Source organism: Gavia stellata, chromosome 25 (assembly GCF_030936135.1).
Source record: "Gavia stellata isolate bGavSte3 chromosome 25, bGavSte3.hap2, whole genome shotgun sequence".
NCBI lineage: Eukaryota > Metazoa > Chordata > Aves > Gaviiformes > Gaviidae > Gavia > Gavia stellata.
In genome coordinates this window covers 8380690-8393754 of record NC_082618.1, presented here as the reverse complement: position 1 = coordinate 8393754, position 13065 = coordinate 8380690, and the positions used below count along the sequence as shown (strand labels likewise).

The 13065-nt window shown below is 39.0% G+C and overlaps 1 protein-coding gene across 1 annotated transcript in view; it reads right to left on the bottom strand.

Moving 5' to 3' along the window:
* Positions 1–13065, bottom strand: part of SPECC1 (sperm antigen with calponin homology and coiled-coil domains 1) — a 73802-nt gene that overhangs the window by 13637 nt on the left and 47100 nt on the right. Inside the window, exons 7-11 of the mRNA XM_059829187.1 lie at positions 11825–11962; positions 11507–11607; positions 10129–10210; positions 6260–6410; positions 5198–5300 (exon numbers count right to left, since the gene is read on the bottom strand). Coding sequence (XP_059685170.1) covers positions 5198–5300; positions 6260–6410; positions 10129–10210; positions 11507–11607; positions 11825–11962 — 575 coding nt within the window. The remainder of the gene's footprint in view (positions 1–5197; positions 5301–6259; positions 6411–10128; positions 10211–11506; positions 11608–11824; positions 11963–13065) is intronic.

The window sequence follows — 13065 nt, the reverse complement described above, 5'->3', positions numbered from 1 at the left end:
CAGGAAAGGCACTTTTGCTAATATATACAGCAAAGACAAAAGTTGAAGTATTGAGACTGCTCTTAATGCCAATCTGTATTTCTGGAAACTATGCAGGCTACAGTCTCCATCAGGATATTTCATCAGAGCCCTAAAACCATCTGTGTTTTAAGAAAAGGAAGTTTTAAAAAACAATTCACAACTTTTGAGGCTAATATTCAGAATGGTTGGGCATACAGATATTTGTATTTTGCTAATTTAGATGAAACAATACAATGTCAGAGTATCGCCCTAAAAATAATTCCTACATACTCCTAAGCATACTTTCTAAAACTGCACCGTGTTCCTGGGACCTACTGCAAAGTCAAATAACTCTGAATAAGGCATGGAAACAAATAAATAATTTTCTTCTAGTTTTGCTCGTAGTTGCTAGCGTATTTCATGCAGAACAATTAAAAGGAATTATTTTCTCCAGGAACTACTTGTACAACATGACAGCTACGTAAAGATTGCTCTGGTTAGTAGTTTCTCCATGCTGTTGAGATTCCTCCAGATGGTATGAAATCGGATCTGAGGCTGGTCCCACAAATACCTATAAGACCAATACCAATTTATCAGCCATCTCATATTGGTGTCTGTTCTAATAGAGAGCATTGCCTCTTCTCCTGAAGACGCCCACTGCCTTTATCCATAAGCTGGTGTACTGACACTGTCATAGTCAGGGAGGTGATATAATGCAATGGCTTGAATGTGTATGTTGGGAATATACGAAATCTGAAAATTTTCAGAGGTATAGCTGCCATTTCCCTTTGTCAGTTCTAGAACATTCCTCATCTCCTCCTATGTAGCATTCCTCTACTTAAGACAACCGCACAAATAGCTTTGCTATAAAAGATGGTGGTTCTTCAGCAAGTGGATCCCAAATGGGTCTTCTTAAACCAAATATAGCTTTGATAAAAAGAATAACCATGACTGCGCTTTGGAGAAAAGAGTTGGTCTCAAATTCTCTTTTCCTCTGTGCCATAGGATGGATGTGTAGTGGTTGGAAAAAACCATGAAAATAGTTCTTTTAAGTGAACCATATTCATTAACATGGTAGCAATTCCCTCCCCTCTCTGGAGAGGGCATATGTGGCAGAAACAATAATCCTCAGTTCTAATGATCACGGGTTAAGTGCCTCTTGATGTTCCGTGTTTTCACAATACATCTGTGGATAGTAATAGACTTAATCTAGAGAGGTTTGGCCCCTTGACAAATGGTCTCCACAGAGAGCAAACAGAACCAGGGCACTTAAATAACACCACAGTCACTAATGATATGATTATGGAAGGTGATAATGCAACAAGAATGACTCTCAGCAGCTTCCAGGAGTTACAACTCACAGGAACAGAGCCTATTAGAAAAGAGGCACCCAATTTCTACTTCACACTGTTGCTATGATGTATAATCTTTTTTAAATAGATGAAAAAAACCCCACAAGACAACAGAGAAAAAGCTATTTTAAAATAAATAACTTAGTCTCAGCAGGCTTTGTGGTTTAAAGGACTTGCGGTAATTGAGTTCCAGAGCCACAGAAGCAGTTCTCAAGTCTGGTCATCTCATCACCCTACATTATACAACATGATGTCAACAAATTCAGAGAGGCAGAAGGAACAGTCTGGCAAAAGAGATCACGTGCCAGTGCACAATTCTTATAGGGAATCATACATTAGATTAAGGTTGTTTTTTTTAAGCTGGATATTTTCCTCAAGGAAGTTTTGCACAAAGCCACTGAGCCCAAAGCCTTATTTCACTACAATTCCTTTTACTGCTGAGATTTTTTTTTTAGCACCTCCCCTGCATAGTTATTCCAAACTGATGGCCAAAATGCCAGATAACATTCATCTAGGCATTGAAATACGACAATTGGAATCATATGATCAATCATGCCACAGTTTATGCAATCCCACTTTCATATTCTTTTGTCCTAGTTGTTAAACTGAACTCCCACTTTATTTTCATTCTAGTGATTCTGTTTTCATGTTCTAAATAATTACTCTCTCCTTAGCATTCATATCTTTTTGAAATCAAATCACTGTTTAAATATGGATCTTAGAAATGACATCGCAGATTAGAGAAGCATAGATGTTTTCATGTTTCCCTTCAGTTACTGTAAACTCATGCAATTTCTTTTTTTAAAAAAGAAAACCCTCCAAGGCCACTACTAATTTGTGTTGCACTTCCCTCAACTCCCTCCAGTGTCCCTCTCTTGTTTTATGAGATTGCCTCCTGGGGAACACGCTGCAGTTCAAAGCCAGGGAATGTTCCCACTGTAGTCAATGCAAGGATATATGCCAGGAGCAGGATGTAAATTTCTATCTATAGTAAAAGCCTTGTATGGATTAAAGCATTTAAAAAGTGGAGCCTTCTATGCTGGTCCCTAGGTCTTACCCCCAGATACCTTCCTAGGTCACTAATCCAGCTTTCCTCAGGGAATCTGGGACACAGGTAGTAGCTGCTACTGAGAGTATCAGTTATTCTAATCCATTTTGCTCATCTTATTAATGAAATCTTTTTAAACAGAAAGGAATCTCCCTCTTCCTCACCAACTCAGCTCAAGAACTATTACTAGACCTCAAAGGCAGTACATTTTGCTACTGAAAAAAGAAGTTAGGCAGCCAAGCTGCAAGTCCTTTATTCTCCCATTCCACTGTGCCACAGAGCTGAACACAGTTTGCATCCAAAGTTGTCTGTGGTTCTGGGCTTCATGTTAGAAAGAATACGACAGATTATACTGGGATTTGCACAGATGATGCCTCACAGACAAGGTTATTATCTATGGAAAAGTAGTCATGTACGTCATCAGGGTTCTTCTTTGTGGAGTTCATTACCTCATTCCCACCATTGCAGTGGCTAAGGCAGGAAGGAGGATGATGTTCTTTACTCCACTCAGTTCTTTGTACTCAAGAATGATAAAAACCTCCCTGTGGAGCTTAATATCAGGCTTATCGTAAGAGTGCAAGGGTCTGGGAAAAGCAAGTTCAAGAAGAGTTAGTGAATGCACTACAAAGAACACAACAGGAATGAGAATCTGAGGAAGAATGTCCAAGAGATAATGCCTCTAAATGAAGCAGTGAAGATAGAGAGGCAAGACTCTCACCATAAATCAATACCATGTTTGTCCTTTGGTTCATCTGACTTTCATTTCTGCCCTGAGTTCTGGGTAATAAGGCCCCCCACCACATCACAGTCTGAACTTCTCAGAGTCTCCCGGATTATGCAGTGTTTGTCAGTGCTTTACTTGCTTGTTCTGAAAAACTGCTGAAAACTCATTCTGCTACTTTAGAAAAAGTAATGACAGAGGACAGCCAGGAACAGGACAAAAGCCTCATCAGAGCAGGAACCAAAATGACAAAGCTTTTTCTGAAACGTCATCTGGACAGTCACGTAGCAACAATACTCCAGCAGCCATATATATATACAGCAAAGACCTCCACTGTCCTCTGAAGCATGGACATACTTTCCTCCAGAGACTAATACTAAAAGGAAAAACAAATAGACCCAGATTGCCTTGCATACCTCCTGGGTGGCCTGATATCTGATACACAGTTAGCTCCACTACTTGGGTTCAGCATAGAATAACAAAACTCCTTTTCTGTTCTATCACGGAGGGAATACTTGTCACTCTTGGTGCCAGTCTGTACCTAGAGAATCAGGACAGGCCTCTATATTTGCAAAGCCACATAATAATTTCTAAAAGCAATACAGTTAATCCAACTTGTGTGTAAGCAGAGAAAGAAAACTACAGGGTGACTCTCAGAGAACACTTCTATCAGTGAACTCAGACTGTTTAAGAGGAAGCTCACCGTATGTGCCATCTGAAACAAAAAAGGGCAACACTGTCAGGAGGAAGTGTTACTCAAGAGATGGGTTTGGTGGCTTAACAGAAGTTAGACTTGGAAAAGTTGTATTAAATTAATTCTTTTCTGAGGACTAGATGGGAATGTTTCCCCACACCTTCAAATCCAAGACCAGGAGAATTTTAGTAGATGAGATATAAAATAAATCAACACAGCATAGAGCATACAATTTCAGGGGACAGCACTGTAGCCTTTTAGGCAGTATCACAGAACTGGAGCCTGAACACTAACCCTGGCTTTATTCTTTTTAAGGTGTGTCTAAAGTCAAGAGCTTTCTTGATACCTGTCCTTCTGTGAAATTAGTGCAAGCCAGATGAATATGCCAGTGCTAAGAAATTACTCAAACTTTTATAGCTCAGTTTACTTAAAGGGAAAGCTACTGTCTTTTCTTCCAAACTCCTGCACCCTGCAGCTAATGCTTCATAAAGAGCTGGTTGTGAAGAAAAATAATATTTTATTATTTACTTTAAAACATAGACTCTGCTTTTATTAAAGACTTGCTCTGGGGTGCGTATCATGTGGTGATAACTGCTTTTGTCTTCTGCTCTAAGTAACAAACAATATTATTCTTAAGAAAGAAAAATCTCAACATTATATCAAACCAAGACGATCCTGCACGCCCAGCATATATCACAGGATGAACTGTTCTCTATAATTGCCTTCTACAGCTCAGTTACAAGCAGAACCAAAGGCCTAACTCAAGTGCATACAAACACTAGCCAGAACTTGATAAGCACAGCAATGGCCATACAAGAACTGGACAAATCATTATGCCGGTTTAACAGTGAAAAATTACTCTGCAAAGAAATAAGGAATATTCAAGTAGTCAAAACTTGCTTTGTAATATCCCGTTAAACTGCAGCAGACTAGAAAAAGAGGGGCCCCAAGCCACAAACTTCATTTGGTCAAGGCCACACAGAGAAATATTTCTTTGGTTTTACAGAAATGACCAATGAAAAAACTCTCACAATAGCACATCGCCCACAGAAGCCTACAAAAAAATATTACGAGGTGATTTCAAAAATTGATGCCAAATTGAAGCTGCTGCGCATATACACTGTTTCTCACCATCAGCGACCTTTGATGCAGTAAATATTTGGGGGTTTGTATACAAATTACTTATGACAATGTAATATTGGGGACTGCAGTGTTAAAGAAATCTGAAGGAAGAGGATGGAGACACCCAGTAGAAGTAAACATGCAAAAATCAGCAGACTGAAATATACATATTTCTTTGAAGTGACATTGCTTACTGCACACCTATAGGAAACTGATGAATTACTGTCCAGAGAAAAGTAAAAATGTACCTATTCCCTTACCTGGTAACCTTCAGTCTTCTTTTGGCACCATTTCAACAGAGCGTTCCTCTTTGAACCACCGTACTCCCGAGCCAGGGCTGCCAGTGGGTCCTTTCTCTCCACACTAATCCAGGGAAGCATAAGGGAGAAGCTGATAAATATGCTTGAAGTCTCTTATTTTTTACCAGTGTGTAAATAATATCTGTATGACAAAGCAGAATGGCAGCACAGAACCTAAATGTAAACCAAACTGTAATAGCCTTCAGAGCTTGCATTCTATATTTGCCTTTAGATAAGACAAATTCAGTTGGTGCCACTGCATGCGAAGAGCTAAAAAAAGAGCAGCCTATAGATATGTGATGGCATGTGTTAACCCAGCATTTCTGCTACCATTTTCATTAGCTTTATTTACAAAATTTTCGAGTAACCTCTTTGCTTTACATATCAAAAACTAGGATTTAGTTTCTTTCAATTCTACACCCTATCTAAAGAATCTGTTACAGCAAATTCACATCCAATTGAGCTGCTACAGAACGAGTTCTTGAATAAAATGAAAAATCTGGAAGCTGTACTACAGTCAAGACCTCGAGGACAGCTAAAGGCCAACAATCAAAACACTCGCATTGTCTCCACCCTACAGCTTCTACTGTTGGAAATAACGGTGGCAATCAGAGGAAAATATAAATGTTTTTTCTCAAGACAGAAGAAAATTATGTGTCCAGCTTCCCCTTGGACCTCAAACCTTTTAGTTTTTAACTCACCATAACATGCAACGCTACAGTAAGATAATGACGGTTGACCATTGGTACCCGTGATGGAATTCTTGTATACAACTTAGTGGCTCCTGAAAGCTTGCTATCCTCATTTTGTCACGATTGCTCATCTTACAGATAGTTGTGGTTATTGTAATCTGAATTTTGAGATCTGGATCTGACATAGCCTGGTAATTCTGAACTGGACAGAGTAGCTAGCAGAGTTTCCACTGGAGACAAGGGTCCACCAGATTAAAACATTCATCTTGGTGCCAGGTAATGCTGTCAATCTTTCCAGTGTGCTGCTTTTCCCAGGAAACTGAGTTGGTACCTGAGTTTGCTTTGGGGTTTCAAGCTGCTGGGGGTAGAGGTAAGCATTCTGCTACTGAAGGCCATAGGGGGTTTGCTCAGGGATTCCAGGGAGGGGCTCTTACGGAGGTAATGGTCTGGCTTCAGCTCTTCATTTCTCCCCTTCAGAAGATCTGTGGGAATTAAAAAAAAGCTGTCAGTTTGCAGTCTGAGGAATTTGATTAATCACTGTCCTGCCACCCAGCACACAATATGTAGTCTGTTGTTTTGATTCTAAACAAATGTACTCATTTGTTCATTAAACACACATGGGGCTAGGAAACCTTGAGCAGATTAGAGGTGATCATAACAAGGAATGGCTTTGATGATTTCAACAGTACAGACTGCCTGGTTTCCTGTGATTGATATTCCTGCTGGGGGGTAGGGGCCTCAGGTGAATGAGGGGAAATACCAAAATCTACAGTCTTAAAGGTTCAAAAGCTGATCACCAGATATCTTCACCAGATGACTGACCAGCCCTAGTAAAATAATTTCTTTTCTGCCATTAGCAGACTTGTAACAAGAAAGCCTCTTGTCTCCTGAATACAACCCAGCTCAAGGCAGCAGTAAAAGGTGCTCATTATCACATGATGCTTGGCATCCTATCTGACGGAACTTCGGGATATCTCAATATATTCACAGCAGATGCACCTATATTTTTATTACACATATTACGTATTTTTATATAATATATCTTATGATATATATTTATATATGTACATATATAAATAAAATCAACGAAATTAGTAGCCATAGAATCCAATGTTGATAGGATTTTGAAGAGAAGCCAAAGAGATCATAGGTAAATCAAATTATCTCCCCATGCATATCAATCATGATGTAGAGCGATGTATAACACGGGGAAAGTCGGCTGCTTCATTTCTGTAGACAAACTGTCAACCAGACAGGATCTATGGCCAGCATATTATGAGCTGCTATCAGAAATTAACTGAATGTGGAACACAACTTTTTCTCCTCCTTTTCAGTTACCTCCTTATGTTAATTATCAATTAATGCCATATCACCTAGAGGTGTGAATTACTTTTTATCTCAGCTTCAGCAAAGGCTAGTATCCCTGAATCAGTCCTAAATTTCTTTTCAGCAGTAACTGGGATGTGTGTATCAGCAGTTGCCAGATAAACACATCCTTCCAACGGCTGTGCAGCAACCCTTGCTTTGGCTCCTGAATTTCATAAGGCTAAATCAGCATTTGTAGCTGCTGAGAGCTATCGGCATTTCTGCACCTTTTTCCCACAGCATAAAGGGCTGCTAAGTTCCTATCTATCAAAAAGTCCAGATGGAAAAGGACAGAATCCAGTCCCAGGAGATTGTCTCCTTTTCAGCAACCTGGCTGTTGGCAGAGCTTTGTGATTGCATACACCTTGCTCAGTCAGGGTCATCCTTCCTTCCGCTCACCTGTCCCTTCTTTGTGTGCACCATGAATCCATAACAAACAAGAAATAGCACACAGCATACTTTTTTAAAGTCTTTTTGTTGGTTTTCCACTATATATTCCAAATACGTACAACTCTTCTAGCTCCTCATTACACTGGAGTCATGGGGAGTTGCCTCAAATTCAAATAGCCACACCAATCAGAAAGGCAACCAATGAATGATTCTTGGGACCATTTTAAACTTAGAAATATTCTGCTTAGAGAAACAGATCTACTGCAAAAGGCATATCAATAAACAAAATCTGAACATTATGAAGAGAAATGTAGGTTTCTCACTAGTTTATAAGGATAGCAAAAAAAAGCACTGTTAAATTGTTATTGACATAATTAGACTGGCTAATGGCATAGTCTAATTAGGAAGTGCTGTGCCAATCATTCAGGATGCATTCATCCATGCTACAGAAAAAGGAAGAAGGAAGGATCCCAGATAGGTATAAAGGCTACTGGAAGCATCTAGCTGGAACGAAAAGAGGGAGAAGACGAGGCCATATTAGGAGTCATTTGGAAAGAGAAACAGGATAATAATCGTATGAAAAATATGCAACATGATTAAGGAAAAATCACATTCTGTCAGCAGTATCTATTTGCACTATTTAAAGAAACTTTGTGGTTACTGGCTTATAATATATAATTATACAGTAGTGCCTGAAGTGGTGCAAGTTAACAGTATCCAGTTTTGTACTTTGAGTCTCACTTGCATGAGTAATATACTTTCTTTGACTTATTTCTGGCTGCTAGAAACTCCAGGACAGTACCAGTAAACCTCTGATTCCAAATGAAAAGATCGTAACCAAAGATCCGCTCTCTCCACAAAGTAATCCATTCTCCTCTCCAACGATGTAACATTTGGGTCATATTAAGGACATCACAGAACCCTGCTGTGATACTGGTCAGATGGAATCAGCCAGAAGATTATTATTATGGAGACTACTTCACCCTGAATTTCCTTGGGGATAGTTTTTAAATCAGTGTTGTTTGCATAGGGCTTGGATCAACTGCCTTCTAGGATTATTTAGATTGGAACCAGAGCTATTATAACTTTATAGTGAGTAAGCCTTTGCTATGGATTATTGGAACTAAATTAAACCCAGGTACAAAGAGAAGCTGTAAATACAGGAACTTGTTAAGATAAGCAACCATAAATTTTTACCATACAATGGCTAATAAAATATCTGTTGATTTCAATAGATTTTCATAGAACAATTTTCTATGGGTAATAACAGTAATTATCCATGGCCCAAAGTTGGATATTTATTATTAAGGACTGGCATTATATTACACAGTTGACAGATTACTTCACTCTACAGTAAACTGGTAGAGATTAAAAAGGTCTTATGTTCTGTTAAGGATCATTGTGTACTTTCATGCAAGACATTTTCTGGAAACCAACTGATACAAATAAGCATCAGTTAACTCTGTCTGTTCCACTGATAACTTCTGCTTGCGTAGCATTTTCTCCTGCAGGAGAAGCCAGTAGCATAGACAAGACGTTATTTGTTTAAGCTGCCATCTACCCTATAACCTGTTTTGCTGTTCAGATCCAGTATCTCTTAATCTTTGAATGATGGAATGGGAAGCTTAGCAGACTATCTGAAGAGTTTAAAAATGAAAACAGGTTCTAATTTCTCTCCCATACTAGCAAACTATTGCAGAAAATCCAGTCTACCAATGAAGAAGTTGTGACTGATTTTTTTTGTCCCTCCCTGCAGTTTATCTACAGGAATATAATATTTCATCTGTCCTTAAAAATTCAATAATCTGTTGTTACTAGCTTTGATTCCAATGCAACAACTACATTCAGGACTAGATAATCAAAATAAAGGGCCCTAGAGAAAATGGGAAACAAACACTGGTAGAAAAGAATATTAAATGACAAGAGAACAAAAGCAAAGTGTGAAATAAAAACAAACGCATCTCTTCAGAACTCTCAAAACAAACTATTTCGAGCCCAAATATGACTGCTCCTAAAACAGTCACATCGGTATCTGAAATGTTTGATGTATTTCAAATGAAGGTCAATTTAAAAACAAATAAACCCTCAAAAGACAGTGCTTTGGACTTGTTCCAGATACATACATGTTGAACAAAATCCAATCCTCTCCAATTCCACAGCATGGATTAGAGAGGTGCCATGGATACTTTGGAATAAAGAAGGCAAGTTTGTGTTGGCAAACCATAATAAATCAGCTATTTTTTAGTTTTCTAAGGCTACGATCAAGATGGGAATGGAAACATGACAAAACTAATAAGCTATCTAAAACAAAGACTCTGAAGACACTTTTTCATGTTTCCTTTGACCATACGAGAAGGGGAAGAATGGCCTAGGCAGAGGCCAACAGTTAATGACAAGCTTTTGCTAGTAAAAAGAGGCAACATCTGTATGTTTACTGCAACTTACCTGCAAGAGGAAGGTCTGAAAGATCTGTGTGTCTGGCAATGCCCTTGCTGGCTGGCTTGGCATTATTATAAACAGAATGTCTCTGTGAAATAAACAAATGTACCAAAGATACTTAAAAAAATACTAGTCATCATGCTTGAACAAGCAAGCAGAAAGAAGAGATGTTTCTGCTATCTCAAGATCACAGAGCAGGTAGAGGTACAGAAACCTTTCAACAAGGTATCAGCCGTACCTAGAGCTGGATAAATGGTTGTGAAAAGTAAAAGAACAAAGGGACAATATATTTAGCTGGTAATATATTGGTTCCTGAACTATTTCACATTTCTATTTGCACCATTTTTTCTCTTACCAAACACAATCTAGTGTCACAAACCCAAAGTAAGAATGCCTGTTCCTAACCCTGTCTCTGTCCCCAGCACCCCAAATCATAAGTCAGAAAGATTCTTGTCTCTGCAGCCCCAGCACCAGTTTTCAGCATTAATACTGCCTCAGCCAGGCATTAATAGAAGGTTCTCAGACCTCTGTTTAATCCCATTCTTTAAACTTCCTTTGCTAATTCTTTGAAGGAAATGTGCTCACACATTTGTTAAGTAGTCTTTCAAAGTCACCTGATTCTTCAAAACACTCACCTAAACACCTTAGCCTCGCAACTGTTTTTTACCCAGATTCAGAGGGGAATATCCTGTTGTGTAAGTAAGTCCAGTGACCACCCAATCAAAAAGCATACAATGGCTTCTCTAGCCTAGAAAGGTTAGCAGTCTGATGGTATGCCACCTTCAGCATATGTGGCAATCAGGAAGCACAGTGCATTTGCTTCTCCATCGTTCACAAAAGCAGTATTTCCAATAACATCGCACCACAGATTCAAAAATCGCTAACAGAAAGTTAACTAGCTGGTGCAGTGACATAAGAAGTACTACATTCCAGAGCAGTTATGCTTCAGTAGGAAAAAACCACAAACTGTAAGAGCTCTTCATTCAGCACTGTATGAACTTACTGGATAACTGGGAGCACACATCTTAGAAACTTATTAGTCTCTCAACTCACATGCCAGCTCCCTAGTTTAGTTTGATGTTTCTTGTAACTCACTCCCAATAATCAAAACCTATTTTCTGGTCAACAGTGATTAAAGTTCAGAATTGTATTCCAAAGAGATCACATCCGTCCACTGAGACCTCTAAGCTGAAGTCAAAGATAAACTCACTTTGATCCTTTTTGTTATTACTACAGCATTTGATCTTTCACAGCAAATAAACAGATGAGTTTCCCCTTCCCCTTGTCAACATACGCATGTTGGCATGCTGAAGCTATGTCATGCTGTAGCAAACACTGCATCTACCCATTTTAAAACTACAAGGTTGGAAAGAGCTCCTTGTACCTGCATGGGGGAAACAGCAGCTGCTGGGGCTGTCCTCACCGGAATTCCACTTAGAGGGCTCCTGGGGACCTTGTGAACTGTGATATTTTGTCCAGTGCTACCTACAAGGAAAAAACATGGAAACATTTGCGTTTCAAACCCATCTCCCTCTTGTCAGAACAGGGAACCACTGCTGTAGTGACATTCCACAGATAGTATTTATGTAACCAAGCACTGACAGAAAATATCCATTAAGAAGCAAGGAGCAGCACAAAATGGCAAAAATTACCTGCTCACTGCGAGAAAACATTTTTACTACAAAATACAACGTTCAAATACCTGAGCATCCTAAGTCAAATGATTTTATCAGTGACTTCACAGTGGCTGCAGATTCTGATGGTGTGGGAGATGCTCTGCTAATGCAGACTCCTTGCCAGCGGTTGGTTGTATCTGCCTCTAAAGATTCTACCTCTTCAGCTGTCAGCCTGCAAAGCAGAAACCAGATCAAAGTCAGGGGCAACAGGAAGTACAAGCAGAAATTAAAGGTCTTTATATGTAGTAAGGCAAATCCAACGACGCACATCTTTTAATGCCCAGAACACGGACCACTCATTAGAATGTTCATGTTCTCTTCTCGGAGTGCCTGGCAAACATTAAATCATTGAGCCTAGCAAACTTTTCTGCATTATTAACCATATTATCCCCATTTCCCATCCTCACACAGGATGGAGGATTACAGAAAAAAAAAGCAGTTTGATGAGACTTGTGAGTAATCATCGATAATTACCTGAAGGTGGGCTTTCAATACAGCACAGGGGCCAAGGGACTACTGTGGTCCTCAGTATATAATGAGGAAAGTAACCAAAGAGAAAGATGTTATTTTACACTCTATGTTTTTAATCGGCGTGACCACTCCTGGAATAATTGTTACCAGTTAAAATGCTATAACTGAAAATTAAATAAGTAATTGGACAGGGTTCAGATAAGAGCCATAAAAATTAAACCAGAAAATATACTTCATAATGAAAAACTTTGGAAACTCAAGTCTTACAGCTTATCAACAAGGACATCTGCTGAACAAGCAAATCCTCAATCACAATCCATAAGCAATTAGTTATATGGGGAATAAAACTGTTAAGTGCTTCATCCTAGCAGACACAAGAATACCAAAATTCAATGTCTGGAATGAAGCTGGACAAACTCAAAATAGAAATAAGGCTCATATTTTAACAGGAAGGATGATTAAGTTATTCCATTGAAAAGAAATTTTGAAGTCAAGATTAGGTGCTGCACTTACAGGAGTTAGTACAGGAAAGGCCACAGCTGTGTTAAACAGCAAATGTAATCATACAGTATAACTGTTGCTTCTAGTCATGCATTTTACAGATCTGGCTGACATTGCTTAGCACTGACACTGCACTTACCCGGAAGTTCTCAGGTCGACTTCAAGTGTAATTACCTAGCTTTAGTTTAGAAAAGCTGCAATTAGGTAACAAAGTCTAGTCATGTAAAAAGAGAGTATTTATACATTACTTTCCTGATCTCCTAGCTGCTTAAGAAATGCATGCTGATCTACATGT